Raw genomic sequence first — 19337 nt, 5'->3', positions numbered from 1 at the left:
GAGGGTGTTTATTCTCTCGTCTTCGCCAAAACTGGGGAACCCTGGGGAAGAGTCCCGTGGAGGAGGAGGAGCATTCCAGAAATTAAGCCCAGCCTAGACATGCAGAGACTGAAGCACCTCCCACTACTGGATGCTCCTCACAGCTCAAAGAGAACGGGTGTATCAGGTAAGTACCAACACCCTTTTTCTGCTACTTTTTAAGGCTGAAGGGGATGGAGTATGGGGTTATTTTGTTGCTCCAAAGTTTTGGAAGTTGTTTATTTATCCCAGTTCCATCAATACATCTTCCTTGTCCTTTTATGCCATCATTAGGAACAGGGATAATCTTTTCTTGCCCAGGGAGCTGGTGTGGCCTCCCTCAGGGTTATTATGATTTCTATTATTTTACCAGTTGTGTGTGTTGCCTTTTCTATACAGCCGGAAGACTTGAGGCCCAAACCCCAAAGCTGATTTTTCAAGAGGCAACTGGACTTTCTTGTTTTTCACTTAGAAGTGTAATGCAAGGAAATTCAAAGAAAAACAAGAATGTCCAATTGCCTTTTGAAAAAGCATCTTTGGGACAACTATGACCTGGATGACTGAGAATCTCCATAGACATTGAGGCCCAAATGAAACCCCATAAATTTAAGAATAAAGGTAAAGGATCCCCTCGCACATATGTGCTAGTCATTTCCGGCTCTAGGGGGCGGTGCTCATCTCCGTTACAAAGCCGAAGGGCCAGCGCTGTCCGAAGACGTCTCCGTGATCATGTGGCCAGCATGACTAAGTGCTGAAGGCAAACGGAACACAGTTATCTTCCCACCAAAGTGGTCCCTATTTTTCTACTTGCACTTTTTAAAACATGCTTTCGAACTGTTAGGTTGGCAGAAGCTGGGACAAGTAACAGGAGCTCACTCCGTTACGTGGCACCAGGGATTCGAACCGCCGAACTGCCAACCTTTCTGATCAACAAGCTCAGCATCTTAGCCACTGAGCCACCGTGTCCCACAAATTTAAGAATAAGGAAGATTTAAAAAAGCCCAACTGAAATCATTAGCATATAAAGATCTGGCTTAAAGTGATGTTGTCCTAATTGCTCTTTGAAGAATAAATCTCTCTCTCTTTGTACCTTGAAAACCTTAGTAAGATCCACATTAAATTTTTTCCCGTTCCAGCACCAAACTTTTTAATTCATCCAATTTGTCATAATAACCTATACTGTCTTACACATTATGGTTGGTTTCACAGTCACCCAAATGTTTAGATTGGATATGGAATTTTTATCCACCTACAGGACAAGTACAGATAGTTAGGACTGCAGAAAAAACAACTGCAACCAGCCTGCCTTCAATTAAGGACCTGCATAGTGCACGAGCCAGAAAGAGGGCTGAGAAAATATCTACAGACCCCTTACACCCTGGACGTAAACTATTTCAACTCTTTCCCTCGGGATGGCGCTATAGGGCATTGCATTCCAAGACAAAGTCCCCTCCCCCATGCCATCACTAAATGCCTACTCCCCTAAGCACTGTCTTATGCCTAAGTATATTTTCTAGTAGAGCTATATTGCTATCATCCTTCTTATCCACCCATCTTTCTCATCTTTTCATCTTCTCACGTTATCTTTCCTACTACCTTCTCCTATTGGTATCTTATGATTATGATTGTATCCTATGATTTATGATCTATGACTTACCACTATGTTGTTGTTCGTATGTACACTGAGAGCTTATGCACCGGAGACAAATTCCTTGTGTGTCTCATTATACTTAAACAATAAAGAATATTCCTTTTCCTACTGAGTTCTTCCCAAGATCTGGTAAAGGAACACGTTGTTTAATAATTTTAAAGGTAATGTCACAAGGATGTAAGCTGTTCCAAGCAAAACTGCCTTTTGCAATTGACTGATGTTCATTTTGTCAATGCCAATGGTCTTCAAGTGGTTCTCCAGATGTTTTAGGATTCCACCAAAGGCAACTATTACTAAACTAACCTATTTCATCAATGGATGTTAAAATTAAAAGTCTCTTCTCTTTTTTTTTGTTCCCTGGCTTCCTTAGGGTGACTGCATAATTACCATATTGCTTACTGAAGATGATCACGTCGAAAGTGACGATGTAATTTTTTACCTCGTTTTTACTGGATCCGCCCTTCAACACTGCGCCAGCACTAGGAAGCTTGATTCAGGGAGGTTGGAAACCATTGCTCCAGGTATACTTGCAAAAAATAGAAAGCATAAAATCCAAAAATAGAAACTAGAAAGCATTAAATTCCCGCAGCTCTTATTGCATTGGGTCTATACATCTGAATGGGGCGTGAGTACAAAATCGGCACTCTGCCCGTAGGAGCAGTATTGTGCTCGGGCACTGTATGAGCAAGTGTGGTTTGATTGTGAGCCTGTGTGTCCAGGAAGAACTGGGCTGTAACTTGGACAGAAAAGTGGGCGGAGGACAACACTTCCAGCAAATGACTTCTTTATCGGAAAAAAAGGGAGGCGGGGAAGTAGAAGTGAAAACCATGGAGAACTGAGCTTCTAGGACTGAGTTCACACAACAAGCTTTAACTCTGAATCCAGCTCAGTAAAAGAGAGTTGGTCTTATGACACTATAACACTGGTTTGTTGCATTATGGCTCAACATGCTACAACAAGAGATGGCTCTCCCGTGCATCCTCAATTACTAAGACTCCACTTCCAGCACAGAGGAAATTGGATGGAACGTCACTGGTGATGTGGGTTTTTGGAAAACAGTGCAGCATCCAGAGAATATGATGCCCTTTGCTTGCTCTAGAAAAACAGTAGGGCTTTCAAAGAATTGCTGGCACTAATTATGTGGTAGGAATTCTCCCTCCCTCCCCGCCCCTCCCCCCCACTCTTTCGTCTTTCCTTTATTTTTCTCTCTTTTCCTTGCTTCTTCCCTTCCTCCCTTCCTTTTCCTTCCTTCCTTCCTTCCTTCCTTCCTTCCTTCCTTCCTTCCTTCCTTCCTTCCTTCCTTCCTTCCTTCCTTCCCTCCCTCCCTCCCTCCCTCCCTCCCTCCCTCCCTCCTTGCAAAATGCTCTGCCTAGTTAGTTTTCTTTTAATTATTAAAAAGAGACAGTTCTTAATGTTTGCTAGGCCTTAGGAAACATAAATGTTATCATTTATTTTATTTGCATTTAATGTTTTCATTTTAATGGCTCATATTATGGATAATTGTAAGGGTTTTGCAAACCCAAGACACACAGGCAAGATGTTTCTGACATTAAAGGCTACCTATATACAAAGTTTGCATTACCAAGAGCTGAATGTTGTCATTTCCTTCACTCTGAATAATTCTGCTGCTTCAACTCATTGGAGAGGCAGGGAGTGGCATCTCCACCCATTGTCCACTGGAAATTGTATTCCGTCATTTTTGCAGAGTGTCATGGGGTCAGCCTCACCACCTCCTGATGGAACTGGGAAAGAGTCTCTTCAAACAATGAAGAGCCATTTCCAGTCTGCGAAAACAATGGCGATGTTGATAGACCAATGAACTGACTCATGATGAGACAAGCTTTCTTATGTCCCTACATTTTTCAAAAGTAACAAGGGAGGGAAAAAAGCAGCTCGGTTTTTAAAGTGAACTCTCTTATGAAATTCAACAACCTAAGAAGAAAAAAATATATCATGCTCTCCTTTGACCTTTGCCAAGTCCTCAAAAGTAACCCAACTGGGTCAGGAACCGTCTCCCCCTTCTTTTGGTTTGCTGCCCTCTTTGGTCTGTAGCTTGCATAATTGACTTGTCTCATCAAGGGCTTGTGTCTTGAAGCAGTATCAGTGACAACAAGCAAAGGTAGTCAGAGCCAATGTTCTTTGAGTGCTGCAGCATTAATAACTAACGAGAGATCAGCAATAATGGAGAGGAAGCTCTTTTCTGTCTGTTAGAGAAATGTTCCTGATTGGAAATGAACTGCATGGATGATGCTAAAAATCTACAATGGAAAGACAAATGTAAAAGATGCTCAAGTGCTGTGTGTAAATAAAGTTTATGGAGATTCTCAGTTGGAGCAATAGCACTTAGATTTGTATACTGCTTCACAGTGCTTTGCTGCCCTCTCTAAGCGGTTTACAGATTCAGCCTCTTGCCTCCAACAATCTGGGTCCTTATCCAGGACATGAGTGTCCCAAAGGTGCTTTTTTTTTTTTTTTTTAACAAATTTTATTCAGTTTTTTACATTAAAAACAAAACTCTCTTTTTAGTGGACAACATATTTCCGGGTCATCACCTTTACATATAAATATGACAGCAATTATACATTCATATATGCATACTTAATTCTATTATTACCTTTTCCATTCCAAATTTTCAGTAAGGAGAGAAACAAACACATTAATTCTAGCCTCTTTCATTAATCTCAATCGAAACATCTTTTTGTTTCATTTCAATTATTTCAAATATAATCCTTTAATATTTATTTTAAAAATAAAGACGAACAATATGTGTTTGCCTAATAATAATAATAATAATAATAATAATAATAATAATAAAAGTTACCAATGTCTCTCCTTGCTTTTAATAGTCTGTATTAACTTATTAATTTAGTTGGTTGTTTAGTCTGTCATATTCCTTTTCCATTACACATTCTTTTTATAAATTCTAGATTAATACAAATTTTAACACTAAAAAAAACAACAACAAGTATAGATTCCCCTCTTTTACTGCTTTGAGTGTGACACCTCAATGATTAAAATATACCTTTATTCCCTCATCTTGATTTCCAATAAACCATTATTTTTTAAGAAGTTACAGTAATAATCATTACATCTTTTCATTTGGATTCTGCAGCATATTTCTCCCCCTTGATTTTTAATAAGAGTTATCAGTATCTATATTACCCTATTTTCTAAATATTTTTAATTGCAGAAATATTCTTATTACCCCTTGTCACCCTGCAGAATCCCCTTTTTAATTCATCAACCATTATCTCTGAAAAAACAATTTCTTTTCAACATTTTACTATTTCCGTAGTTCTTTATTTCATGCACCTGTTTTTTACTGCTCTTGCTCCCCCTCTTTTCCCCATATCTTTTCTCATTCCAGTTTATATCCCTCTCTTTCTTAATATCTTCCTTTCCCCTTTTCTGCTGGGTCTTTCTGCCTTTCCCGACTTCACAGGTATTCCCCCTTTTGATTGCCTTCTTAAATCTCAATGTTTTAACCTTCCTTCTTTCCCCACTTCTTTGTAGTGTTCTTTGTGTTAATTGTCTATTTAAAATGTCTTCTCCTTGAGTCAACTCCTCCTCCTCTGAAGCTCTTTCTTCTTGTTCTTCAATCGCCATTTCCATTTTTTCTAACACAGAGCAAAGTGATTCGCCTCTTTCCTGTAGTAATTCTCTCATATTTTTAAGTTCCATTTTTAATTCCCAAAGAGATATCATCATTACACACTCTTATATTTTATGATCGTTAAGGTCCACAAAAAAACCACTCTATTTTCCTTCTTTCTACTTTCAATTTTCTAAAGTTCTCAGTTATTCCAGCCCAGGGTCTATTCCAAAAACATCAATCAATCCCACAGTCAGTCTTTCCTTGCTTTTTTCTTTATTCTGGTTCTGCTTTCACTTTCTAAGATTCTTACTTTGTTTCAATATTTCTTTAATGTTATATCCACACAAGTTCATTCAGAAACAGGATGCTTTCCCTTTTGTTTAAGCTCAAGTTTTTGTCAAAAGGTGGCACTCTCCATTATACAAAGTCTTCACCTTTCCCCCCTATTTTTTTATTTAGGGTGTTTTCGAACCTCAATATTCCAGCACAGTCCAGTCTCCAATTTGTAAACTTTATTATTATTATTTTTTGACAATCTTAAGTCCAGCTTTATTTTATGCCTGTTTATTCCCAAAATATTTTAGTCCAATTTAGTTAAATCTTCAGTTCCAGCTTCTTCCTTTCCCGGTTCGAAGCCCCGCTTAGCTGTCAAAAATATTTTCTTTTTTTGTTTCCTGTCCCTAATTTCGCCGCTCACTTTTCTTTTCTTAAAAATTCCATGTTACCTTAATCCCAGGGTCCTTTTGTTTAGTTGGATTGCCCAGTTGTCCCGGTTCAGATGTTATCCACCTCTTTCTTCCCTCCTGCACAAATCTTAATCCAGCTGAGTCCTCCTCTTCAGGGTGGCCATTTTAAACCACCGCTGCAGTCGTCTTTGGGGGGAAAAAGACCAAGCCCGGGGGGGGGGAGATGCGGCTCCCCTCAACCTGGCTTGCGGCTTTCCCTTACTCCGCCACCCCTCCAAAGCAGCTTCAGCCCCTAATTGTAATGATCGGGGCTCTCCAATGAAAGAGCACGAACCATAGCTGCAGAGAGTCGCAATCTACGGTCCGTCAGCGAGGAGGCTCCACCTTCTTCGTCGCCAAAGGTGCTTTTTTTCAAAAGGCAGCTGGACTTCCTTCTTTTTCTTTGAAGACATTTCGCTTCTCATCCAAGAAGCTTCTTCAGCTCTGACTGGATGGTAGGGAATGGAAGGATTTATATTCCTTGCAGACAGCTGGTCATTTGCTTTCTTTGAAAGAGTCGTTGAGGCGACTTGGAGGTTTATCTGTGTCCTCAGGATCACTTGAGGAGTGCAGATGTTTGAATTGCACACAACAGGAACCCTTTCCACGTCAGTTTGAGATGCAGACAACACAAACTCATCCCCAACAACCTGAATCTGTCTTCAACAGTGAAGGGACACAGGGCAGAAAACTTCCTGCAGCCAAGAAGGCTCCACACACATTTGCACTACCCAGGTGATCCTGAGGACACAGATAAAACCTCCTGGTGGCCTTTTTATATACTGAAGGGCAAGCCATTATTTTAGTATATAAAAAGATAGTAAACCCCACTCCCTTCTAGCACTGATGATGTTACCTAGTTGGGTAGTGAAACATCTACAAGAAAACCGTGAAATTTAGACAGCACCAAAGACCCCACAGTCCTCCTCCTCCTGCTCCTCCTGCTCCTCCTGCTCCTCCTCCTCCTCCTCTTCCTCCTCCTCCTGCTCCTCCTGCTCCTCCTCCTCCTCCTCCTCCTCCTCCCTCCCACTCCTCCTCTCCACTCCCTCTAGCACTGATGATGTTACCTAATTTGGTCTGCAAGAAAACAGCCAAGCCCAGAGACCACCTTACAACAGAGTTTTCTTAAAGATTTTCATTTTGGGGTTTGAAATGTGCACTTTGTATCTTTTTGTCTGATTATGCACACCGACATGCATATTATCTTTACTATAATTTTGCTACTTTCAAATAATTCTCCAGAACTATTTGTTTTTTATGTGTCTTGTAGAGATTGTGGGTTTTTTTCCCCCTCCTTTGATTTTCCCCTCTCTTTGTAGTGAGGAATCATATAAGTAAACAAGTTGTGTAAGATGTGGTTGCTTGAAAGTAATAGTCATGTGATCTTGGCTTAATAAGTTACTTTCTTAGGAAACATATCAAGTACTCTCCCACTCAATAAAATTCTCAATCCTCTCTTCAGTTCTTTGTATGATTTTGGAGACTAAGTGATTTTCCTAGGGGATTTTACTGAGAGACTATGGAAGTCCAGGCACTCTCAATAGTAACTTCCTTCCTTCCTTCCTTCCTTCCTTCCTTCCTTCCTTCCTTCCTTCCTTCCTTCCTTCCTTCCTTCCTTCCTTCCTCCCTCCCTCCCTCCCTCCCTCCCTCCCTCCCTCCATCCCTCCCTTCAATTGCTTGCTTGCCAGGAATCAATTTTTATGAGCTCTATTTGCCCACCAAACAGAGAGCACCAAGAATCTCACAGTTCAACAACCCTGAGCTACAAATATAATATTCTGTTGATGACCTAAGGATGCCCCTATGCAAATGTAAAAGAGTTTCCAAATCTTCATGAACAAATGTTAGTGTTTCCCTTGCTAATACCTTCAGAATTCAAATAAAATAAGTATTAGAGATGTCCAGTGCTCTTCAGTAAACTTCAGTATATTCCTCTAGACATGACATATTTTACTACATCATAATGATTTCAGGAGACCCATTAATATGGTCACCCTCAATCAGCCACAAAAGTGATGCTACATCGGGGTTCCCAGAGAAGCTTGAAATAGTTTCTGAAACTCTGCTGTCTGATCTGAGATTTGAATCCTCTGAAGAGTTGATCTTGAATAGGCTGGATTCCACACTTGGCTTGGATTGGATGTGAAGTCATGCTCTAGTGAAGCAGCCAATATTTCTTGTTTAGTCACAACAGTGTTGTGTCTCCAAGCAGCTTGGTGATAAAAGCAGTTTACTTGAATGGAGTACAGCTGGGTGGGCGGCCAAATATCAGCACGAAGAGAATGTCTTCCATATTATTTTCTATCAAGTCCGATTGCTGGATTTCTCTCCAATAGAAGCTAGCATTTCTCACTGGCTAAACTGGATAGAGGTGGACTTGGGTTCAGAGACTTAGCTATGATGCATAGAAGCAGTTCATACACTGAGGTGTCAGTACCATGTCATCTCAGTGGATGTGACTTGTGTAGTTGACCTTTAAGAGTCTACTTAAATTGATTACCTGCCCAGTTCCAATAAACAGTAGTACTTGAAAAAATATATATAAAAGGACTGATTTTTTAAAAAAACTGAAAAATGGCCACCATCCCCTGAGGTTATGGAATAGAGGTGGTCTTCAGCAGGTTCTGACCGGTTCTGGAGAACCGGTAGCGGAAATTTTGAGTATTTCGGAGAACCAGCAAATACCACCACTGACTGGCCCCGCCTCCCAAGTCCCAAGTGATCTTCTTTTGTTGCCCTGTACAGGAGAACAGAGCTGGAAAGCAGGTTAGAGGGGTAGGGAGGGAATGGGATTTTGCAGTAACCTTCCCCTTCTATGCCCGCAGAGCCACGCCCACCATGCCACACCACGGCCACCAAGCCACGCCCACAGAACCCATAGTAAAAAAAATTTGAATCTCATGAACCTCAGCACACGATCAGGGCAAATGAGATATTGAAACCATATATACCACTTCAATCTCTACAATTTTTTTTTTCTTGAAATGGGACACCTGAAAAAGTTTCTATTCTCCATTGCCTGCATGTCTGCATTTACTGCAGGGATTCACCAAGTGCAATTGTATGTGAGAATGACCTTAGGAGACACTACGTAGGAATAGTCAGATGAAAGACAGAATAGTCCACAGCTGGATAGAATACAGAATACCCTATACCAGGGTCCCCAACCACCGGTCCGCGGACCGGTACCGGTCCGTGGAACAAGTCCTACCGGGCAGCTGGCTTGCTGGCGCCGCCATCTTGTTTGATGAAAAGTGCTTCCCGGTGAGCTTTTCTGGGTAGAAAGCTCACCGGAAGCACTTTTCATCAAAACAAGATGGCGGCGCCCAGCTGATGTCGGTACTGGGCCGCCATAAAAAGGTTGGGGATACCGGGCCGCGGCGTAAAAAGGTTGGGGATCACTGCCCTATACCATTCCAGACAAGTGGCTGTCCATCCTCTTCTTAAAAGCCTCCAGTGAAGGAGCAATCACAACTTTTGAAGGCAAGTTGTTCCTCTGTTTATTGTTCTCACTATTAGGAAATTTCTCCTTATTTCTAGATTGCTTTTCTCCTTGATTAGTTTCCATCCATTGGTTCTTGTTCTGCCTTCAGGTGCTCTGGAGAATAGGTTAACCCCCTCTTCTTTCTGAGGGCCCCTTTGATACTGGAACATGTTATTATATCACCCCTAGTCCTTCTTTTCACTAGACTAGACATACCAATTCATTTATTTTAGCCTCTAGCCCCGAATCATTTTTCCTTCTCTTTTCTGCACTCTTTCCAGAGTCCAGATAGCAGGCAGGACAAGAACGTTTTGAAGCACATCCTGGGTGTACTTGTTCCACATTCTCAACATGGCATGTCTAACGTAATGATGTTTAAAATCCACATTCACCTTGAGTTTATTGTGACACAGATATCCATGCCACCCAAACTTCAGGTCGTGTCCTTCTAACCCCAAAAGCCTTCTATTTCTCAGCAACACCCACTCTTTCATCCAAAGCAAACAACAAGCCACAAAATACAATTCCAAATCCGGTAAACCTCCTCCTCCTCTTCCCTTTGCCGATTGCAACACCTTATACTTAACTCCTCTGCTACGCAAATTTAGCTATCCCCTTCTGCCACTGTGTAAATGGTGCATCAGTTGTCAAAACAGGTACTGTCTAGAACAAAAATATTATTCTAGGCAACACATTCATTTTCATTAAAGAAATTCTCACTGGTAATGACAGTTGTCCCTTTTCCCATCTTCATGAAATGTACTTTTCAGTTTAATTTCAAATGAATTCCATGATACACACTTACAACGACTTCATTCTGGTGATTTATCAGGAGTAAATCCAGAGCAAATTCATTCAGATTTCTTGGCGTATTATAGAAGTGGTTAGCCATTCCTTCTGGGATGTGAACTGGGTCCAAGTCCAGTCCACAACACTTACATGTACCTAATGTTCTTTTCTTATTCTGTCACACCATTAAAAATTAAAAATCGGTGATCCATTTTGCAGGGACTTTCATCTTGGGAGTGGGATAGTGTCTAAATCAGTGGTTGGCAACCTTAAACACTCAAAGAGCCACAAAGGATCTAATTGGAAGCCCCCCCCCCAATTCAATTTTGGAGCAGATTGGAAGTCCGGTTCCCCCACCATAGAGTCTCCTCCTAGCGTAGCATCCTTTTTCCTCTACCTGTCCTAACTGAAAGCCCTATCAATTGTGGAGCTGACCAGCGATAAGGAGCCACTGCAGAGGGATGAAAGAGCCACATGCCGCTCCAGAGCCACGGGTTACCGACCCCTGGTATAAACAGTACAACAGCAGCAGTTTGATTGAGGATAATAGCTGTATAGCATTTTCGCCGTTATGGAATCATTGGTGTAGGGGGTCCCTAACCCTTGGGCTGCGGACTGGTACCAGTCCATGGCCTGTTAGGAACCAGGTTGCACAGCTGGAGGTAAGCAATGAGCGAGCAAACATGAAAGAGATCTCTGGTGTCAAAAAGGTTGGGGACCACGGCACTAATGTACAATCTCATCCTGCTGAAAATGCATCGTACTAGATAAATCAGCCTATAAGAGATCTGATTAAGATCAAAGGATATTCCACTTTAACTTCTCAAACACAGAACAGGCTAGCATAGGAAAAGAACATTAGTTTTGCATGCTGATTGCAGAAATTTTCAAACCAAGCTCCATGGATTCCAGGTAGACTGAAAAACATTTGGGTCTTAAAACTAAACAAATATCCCTGTTGGGGATTCATTTAGGAGGACTCAGTCTAAGGAAGCTTTCTGTATTGTTAATAAATGACTTTTTTTTACACATATGCAGCAAGGAGTGGCTTTATGTTCCAAAGGTTTCACAATGTATATTGAAGAAAGCATTTGAAGGTGACTCTCACTGCTACTTGCTTGTTTATCTGTTTCAGCGTATAATCCTAGTGAGAGCAGCTTTGAATATTTTTCTAGGAAAGAAATGGAAATAAAAGAATAACAGAGTTGGAAGGGACCATTGGAGGTCTTCTAGTCCAACCCCCTGCTTAGGCAGGAAACCCTATACCATTTCAGACAAATGGTTATCCAATCTCTTCTTTAAAACTTCCAAGATTATGAAAGAGTATGAGAATGTAGGTGATTTGGTAAAATTATTTGCAAAGCTTTATTTGTGTATTTTATAAACGAATGAATGAATGAATGAATACAATATCCATATGTTATACATAGATCTTTGCACTCAGGGTTGGGGGAATACTTGTGTGAATAGCCTACATTAGTTTTTCAGTACAATGTAGTACAATGCATTGTAGGTATTTTTTCCCCTCTGTGTATAATATTTTATTTAGTTATGCATTGCTAAGATAGTCCCTTATGAGATTAGCTACAAATTCTGTTATATACTGTTTCTTTCGCTGATCCTAGGACTATATGATTTATCTCCTAGCGTGGCAGATGAAATCTATGTTTTAGGCTCCAGCTTGTGTCTGGCTGTGCGTGTGTTTAATCTTGTTATTCTCCTGCCTTCTTCCTTTACAAATCCATAATACCGAATTGCCTCTTTTAGCAATTTGATTTCTGTCGTTCAGCCTTAGAGGCAATATGAAACAGATACTGCAAAGCACAGATCTTTTCTCTTTTTAATGGAATGGGTTCTGGAAGTCCTGAAGCAATTTAGATCTTCACTGTGTTCTTTGAGGAATAGCTCTTCTTGCTTTTGAATTAATTGACAAAGTCAACATCTAATTCTGGGCAGAGGGAAACCATGTCAGTGGCAGGGGAAAAGAACAACATCAAAGAACAAGAAAGGAAGCAAACACATTGCTCTCTGCAGCTGGATATTTGATCTGATTAAGCCTTATTTGTCACCTTGGTTTCATCTCTTAAGAGCTGCAACACTTTTAATGTTGCTTAGTTCAGCCCAGATTCCTAGCTACTTCTCCTTACTTAATGGTCCAATGTTCCTCATCCTGATGCTTTCCAGCTGTGAGGGAACTGCATTTCCCAAAATTCATCCCAAGCGTGACTCTTCTCAGTCCTGGAAGTGTGCGTTTTAGAATTCGGCCTTTTGGTTATTTGACTTCTTGACACAATTCTGTTACATAGGTTATACCCAGATTTATACATAGCCAAGATTGGTGAATAAACTACAGTTGGCTAGGTCACCTACAAACCCTAAATGCTGGATTCATGCTAAGCCAGACCCAAAGAAACTTCTTTATCTTTTAACTCAAGGGTCTCTTGGAAAGTTTTAAGACTTGTGGACTTCAACTCCCGGAATTCCTGAGCTAACGTGACCGGAGGAGGAATTCTAGGAGTTTGAAGTCTACAAGTCTTAAAGCTGTCAAGTTTGAAGACCCTTGCTTTAACTCATGAACCCAGCCATTTTCTATTAGATGAACGTCTGGACATGCATAAAGATGTCATTAAGAGCATCAAGATACCCTGGTGGTTTTCTTATTAGCAGGAACATTGGAAAACTGTATATCTTGATGCTCTTAATTTTTTTCCAAATTTCCCAGTTGTAAATGATACAGGAGAATGATCCCGAGGGACAAGGGGAAGAGATGCTGTCTAAGAAATGATCAGACAGCACTCAGAGAAGGACACTTAGGAAAGGACTATCAAAGCAGGGAGTTAAAAAAATTAAAATTTAAAATTCTAAAACAGACGCACCTTGCTTTGCTGTGGCTGCTTTGACTCTCAAGAGTGTTGGGATTTTGGAGATGAAAGTGCCACATGGTTCCAGTTTAGCTTTCAGTCCTAGATAATCCTTGACATAAAACAATTCATTCAGCAACCGTTCAAAGTTACAACACCCCTGAAAAAAGTGACTTAGGACCGTTTTTCACAGTTACAACTGGTGCTGCACCCTCATGGTCACATGATCAAAATTCCGACACCTGGCAACTGACTCATATTTATGACATTTGTAGTGTCCTGGGGTCAAGGGATCCCCTTTTGTGACCTTCTAACAAGCAAAGTCCACGGGGAAGCCAGATTCACTTAACAACCATGTCATTATCTTAACAACACAGTGGTGAGGTTTTTTTTACCACCGGTTCTGTGAGCATGGTTTGTTGGGTATGCTTTGCACGCGCACGCGTGCTTTGCGTGTGTGCGTGTCAAATGCGCACTTAGCGCGCACGCAGAGTGTTTGCTACTAATCTCCTGCAATCCTGCAATCAACAGCTGACATGTGGCAATCTGTTGTGCCACGCGAAGCAGCCGAGGTTGAAAAGCAGGAAATAAAGGTTAGTATAGAGCCAGGGAAAGCGGGAGGAGGGCCCAACAGCTGTTCGTCGGAGCGAACTGGTTCACTCACAGATGATCATCGGAGCTACCAGTTCGGCTGAACCGGTAGAATACCACCACTGTAACAACACTGGCAAAAAAAAGTCATAAAATGAGACAAAATTCATTTAACAATTTACTTAACAGCAGAAATTTTGGTCTCAGTTGTGGTCACAAATTGAGGGCTACCTGAAAGACTGTTTGAAATTGGCCTAGGTTGCTAAAAGTACTTTAAAAGCTAGAACTATGTACTTTCATTTTTATTCATATCCATCCATCCATCCATCCATCCATCCAGAACAGCATCTGTCCAGAAATCTGGATGACCCTGGTTCTGTTAGGCTTTCGGTAGACTTTGAAGATCTGTTTCCCGAAGTATTTTGGCCAAGAGATTAGATGAGCTGATGTGGTTGCTGTGATTTGAGGTTGACTGTTTTAAACTTGTACATCACGGTCTATATGTTATAGTTGTTGCTTTAAACTTTGTATGCCACCCAGATTTGGCTGTGGTATGGGTAGCTTTTTAAATAATATAACAGATAAAATCTGTGCCCCATTTTACTACTTGCACAGGTTGTCTGAATTACTGGGATGGTTGGCTGAAGAAGAGAGAGAAGAGCATCTTTTAGTTCAAACTATTTGAACAGTTGTTGGCAGTGATATCTTTATTATCAGAGGTGGTTTTCAGTAGGTTCTGACCAATTCTGGGGAATCGGTAGCAGAAATTTTGAGTAGTTCGGAGAACTGGCAAATACCACCTCTGACTGGAGATTTTACAGTATCCTTCCCCTGCCACGCCCACCAAGCCACGCCCACAGAACCGGTAGTAAAACAATTTGAATCTTACCACTGTTTATCATCCTTTCTCATTACCCTAGTCCAGGGGTCTTCAAACTTGACAGCTTTAAGACTTGTGGACTTTAACTCCCAGAATTCCTCCTCCAGTCATGTTAGCTCAGGAATTCCGGGAGTTGAAGTTCACAAGTCTTAAACTTACCAAGTTTGAAGACCCTTGCCCTAGTCTCTTGACCACGGCGTCTATCTGCTTGTCATTTATCTTTGAACAGAATTAAGTTGGGCAGCTACAAATAGGTCTTTTTGGCTCCTTCCACTTGGATTCTTAATTCCAGTTACCTCTTTGCTTATGAAATCCGAAGTATAGAGATTGTTGCTATCTTTATTCTGAGAATTTAAGAGCTCCAATTCCTGCTTCGGTTTTCCTCTTCAATAGTGAATGGATTGTTTTTGCCATGTTACCGTAAAAGGATTTCCCCCAGCTGCCACTGTCCTGCAAGCAGCTGCAAATTGTTCAAATCTGTTTTCTGGAGAAGAAAACGTCATTTGAGTTCATTGATGTAAATAAAAATAGAGAGGAAGGAGGCGGGAGAGGGGAGAATGTTGATTCATGCAACGAGGGACCGAAGTAGTTGGCAGAGTAGCTTTTTCAGTATGGCCACTCCAGTTTGGGTGTGGAGGGTGGTGACTGCAACGGGGTACAAGAAAGGAGGAGAAGCGAGGCCTTGATCCACCAACAAAACAATGGTGGTTTTGAAAATAGGAAACCTTCAGAGGGAAGAGGAATTTGAGTTTGTAAGCTCTGTATAATCCTCATTTTGGCTTGGTTTGCTGTGAGAAGTAGTACAATACTAATATTGTAAAATGTTTGAAAGGGTAGCATTCCTCATCTTGACTGGTTTTGATAGCTAGACCAGGTCTGAATGTTCTGATAACCCATATCCCTACCCCCTAACTTAGGAAAAAGCTAAAATCAAGTAGTCCTCAACTTACAATGACAATGGAGCCCAAAACACCTGTTGCTAAACAAGACAGTTCTTAAGTGATTTTTGCCTCCATTTTCAGACCTTTCTTGCCCCAGTGTTTACATGAATCACTGCATGTCAGCCTCCAAGATTCCTTCTTCAGCGTGACTCTTTCCGGCTGCCATAGAAAGAGATGGGGAGGAATAATTGGGCCTCGTGGGGGGGGAAGGGTGCTGGAGGTTTAAGTTGTGTGAATTATAAAAGTTGGGGTGCTTTCTTGCTTACTGCGCATATGCAACCAATTATCTTTTCTAGGCCAAGGTCAACCGTCTTGGCATACCAGATGTCCGAGACGCCACCTGAAGATGTACCCACATGACATTATACACACCTCAGATTGGATGTCCAGTTTGAATTGTTGGGGGTGGGGACTTAGGATAACTTTCTATATGTGATTTCCTCACCTTTTGCTTCAGATCTTGTATTTCTCCTGTTGCTACCACTTCAATTTCAGTAAAAGTCCTTTTCTCTATACAAATGGAGTCTAAGGTTTTCTTTCTTGGATTTTGAACCTGACAATGCAGTTGTTATATGAGTAACATGGCTGCTAAGTGAATCTGGCTTCCCTATTGACTCTGCTTGGCAGAAGGTCGCAAAAGGGGAGTCACATGAGACCAGGATGCTGCAACCGTCATAAGTGTGAGTCAGTTGCCAAGCATCTGAGTTTTGTTCCCGTGGCGATACGGGCAATGGTCATAAATGAAGATGCTGTAGCCAGAGATGGAAGGATATGGAAAAAGTAGAATGTCAATGTCTTAACTTAGGTCAATTTTTTTTCTCCATCGCAGGTCATGACTGTTGCGAGACGGTGAAAGTCTCTCTCTGTGCTACCAAGCAAGGCCACCCTCTTCTGGTGGTGGCGGAGGAGAGCTTGCAGTTTGTCCAGGATGAGGCTTACGACGCGGCACAGTTCCTGGCATCGTGTGCTGGAAACCAGCAAGCGTTAAACTTTACACGTTTTCTGGACCGTTCCAGGCCACCTGCCGGGGACTTGGATTTTCTGGATGAGAAAGTAACTTCGGCGTTTTGTCACCTGAAGCTGCCGACTGAGTGGAACGTCTTGGGAACAGACCACAGTCTCAATGGTAAGATTGGGTAACACTTTGTACGTGCTGCAGATTGGATTGTGACGGCGATAATCAAACTTAGAAGCTGGTTCCCCACGTCATATTTTAGACCAACTGGACTGATTTCTCCCTGCAAAATACAGGTGTTAAATCTGTTTTCCGTAAACCTGATTTATTCTATTAGTACCCTGTTTGTCTGCGCAGATTAGCTTTCTAAGCAATTTGCCTTTATACCACGCCACATAAACAAATCTTAGTCAAATGTTTCAGTTGTTGCTAGTTTTGGTGGATGTTACCTGTAGCATTTTTATCCTGTGAGTTAACCAAAATGACTATCAGGACAATTGAAGTGTCATGAATGAGAATTCCTGAAAGAGAGAGAAAGAAAGAGAGAAAGAAAGAAAGACAGTGCTAACTTTTGGGTATAAAAACATTAAATTAATGGTTCCTCTTTTGTCTACAGAGATTCTGAGTCACCCAGGTCTTGGTTGCCCCAAAGATGCTTTTTCAAAAGGCAACTGGACTTTCTTTGTTTTTCCTTGAAGATGTTTTACTTCTCGTCCAAGAAGCTTCTTCAGTTCCATTCCTCACCATCCAGTCAGAACTGAAGGAGGAGGAGAAGCAAAATGCCTTCAATGAAAAATAGTTTGCCTTTTGAAAAAGCACCTTTTGGTTTTTCAATCCTACTAAAATACCCTGGAGATATCTAGAAAAGGCCACTATGGAAATGAAATGGAGAATGGAGCATCGGGGGCTAATTTTAAATATTAATAATTTGAACCTCGGCTGCTTTTCTTTTCTCTACCACCTGTATCTTTATTTCATATTTTTAACAACTGTTCTTTGTGGTAATTATTTTCTGACTTGTTGGTTTGTCTGTGGCTGCAGCATGCAGCTGGCTGAACAGTGTGATCATAATTTGTTTTCCCTTTCCAGATATTAGTTTCCTTGCCATTTATTTGCTTTTGGGATGAATGACATCACGTATCCTTATCTTACCCTCTTTACTCCCATTCTTTAAGCATTCCGTTTATTCTCATGCATAGTTACTTAGCTTTCATGCCACTCTTATCCTATTCAACCATCAACTTGGAATTCCATATTTGTGCAATGCATTCCAAACGCAAGTCTGCTCACACTTCAACATTTTTCTCACATTCATTAGCAAAATCTGATCTGTCTGCCACGAAGCTATGCTGCGCTTCCCAAATTGTGCTCCTCATGGTCGCTTGTACCTTTTCAATCAGAATTTGGTGCAACACCTTGGAATGGGACAACAAGAATTAGCTATGCATGGGCCAAAAATTTTGGACATAATATTGAGCTCGAAGATTGGGAAAGAATTTGGAATAAAAATTGTACAGTAACAAAATCCGCTGCATATAAGGAAAATCAATGTAAGATGTTTTATCGTTGGCATCTGGCCCCAACAAGGTTGGCAAAAATGTACCCAAATCTGAACCCAAGCTGTTGGAAATGCAAACAGGGACAAGGTACCTTCTTTCACCCATGGTGGTTATGCCCCGAAGTAAAAAAGTATTGGATCAAAATACAAAAACGGCTATATGAAATAACAAATTGTCAAATAGAACTGAAGCCGTAATAGTTCCTTTTAGGGATAATTAATGGGAAATATAACAAAAAGGTAAAATATATGATCTTGCACATAACTACAGCAGCGAGGATCGTACTCACACAATGCTGGAAAAAAAATAGCATACCGTCAGAAGGCCTAGTGATCCAAAAGATCTTAGATTGTGTGGAAATGGATAAACTCACCCTAGAATTAAAAGGTAAAGAAAATTTGGAGTATTATGCGGTATGGGAAAAATGGTATGAATGGATAGACAATAGGAATAAGAATTGTAGAGAGAAGAAAAAGGTATAGAAATGTATATGAATAATTAGAAATGTATGGAAATGTGTATTTGTAACAAAGATGCCTCAGTACTCTTAAAGATGTTTAAGATGTGTAAAGAGAAAAAATGCAATAAAAACATTTAAAAAAGAATTAGCTATCTATTGGCATTGAAATGTGCTTGATAATTTTATAATATATCGATTTTGCAAATTTTAGGGCATAGAACATAAAATAATAGGGTTGGAAGGGACTTGGAGATCTTTTAGCCTTCCAGTCCAACCACTGCCTGTGGTAGGAGATGCTTATACCATTATGGACTTTCTTTGGGCTTGATGGGATGGATATATGTGATCATAGAAAGAATAACAGAAGAGAATAATAGAGTTGGAAGGGACGCCGGAGGTCTTCCCATCCAATCCCTTACCTAAACAGGAGAATCTAAACCATTTCAGACAAATGGATATCCAATCTCTTCTTAAAAGCCTCCAATGATGGAGTACCCACAACTCAGATGCACTCTGGTTGTTTTCGTACTGGTGTTTTTTTTATTGTGGACACTACAGATTCATTGATGATTGCAGGGGCATATAAATGCAATGAAATCAATCAATCGGTCATTCTTGGAAGACAAGTCTTATTCTCATTTTCCCCAATTATTCAGCCCTTTCTCCAAACAGCTCTAGAATGGCTTTAAGGCCAACTCTGAGCATTAAGTCCTTCTTAGCTGATACCAAGCTGAGGCCATATTGTCTTCCTGACAAAATTTAATCCAGATATATTTAGCACTGGACGGTCCTGCAGCTCTTTTGACTCGTAAGGGCAGCTTAAATTTA

General features: G+C 40.9%; 1 protein-coding gene across 11 annotated transcripts in view; it reads left to right on the top strand.

Annotated features, from left to right (window-relative positions):
- AKAP13 (A-kinase anchoring protein 13) overlaps positions 1-19337 on the top strand; it is a 299586-nt gene that overhangs the window by 134670 nt on the left and 145579 nt on the right. For all 11 annotated transcript variants that reach the window (XM_026673060.2, XM_087972785.1, XM_087972786.1 and 8 more), the window contains exons 4-5: positions 2040-2190; positions 16365-16661. In XM_026673060.2, the coding sequence (XP_026528845.2) occupies positions 2040-2190; positions 16365-16661 (448 nt within the window). The remainder of the gene's footprint in view (positions 1-2039; positions 2191-16364; positions 16662-19337) is intronic.

This window comes from Notechis scutatus, chromosome 11 (assembly GCF_049901735.1).
Source record: "Notechis scutatus isolate UNSWTSFEM ecotype Mainland chromosome 11, rNotScu1.2, whole genome shotgun sequence".
Lineage (NCBI taxonomy): Eukaryota > Metazoa > Chordata > Lepidosauria > Squamata > Elapidae > Notechis > Notechis scutatus.
Note: the sequence above shows the minus strand (reverse complement) of the source record. Positions and strands in the feature narration are given on the sequence as shown.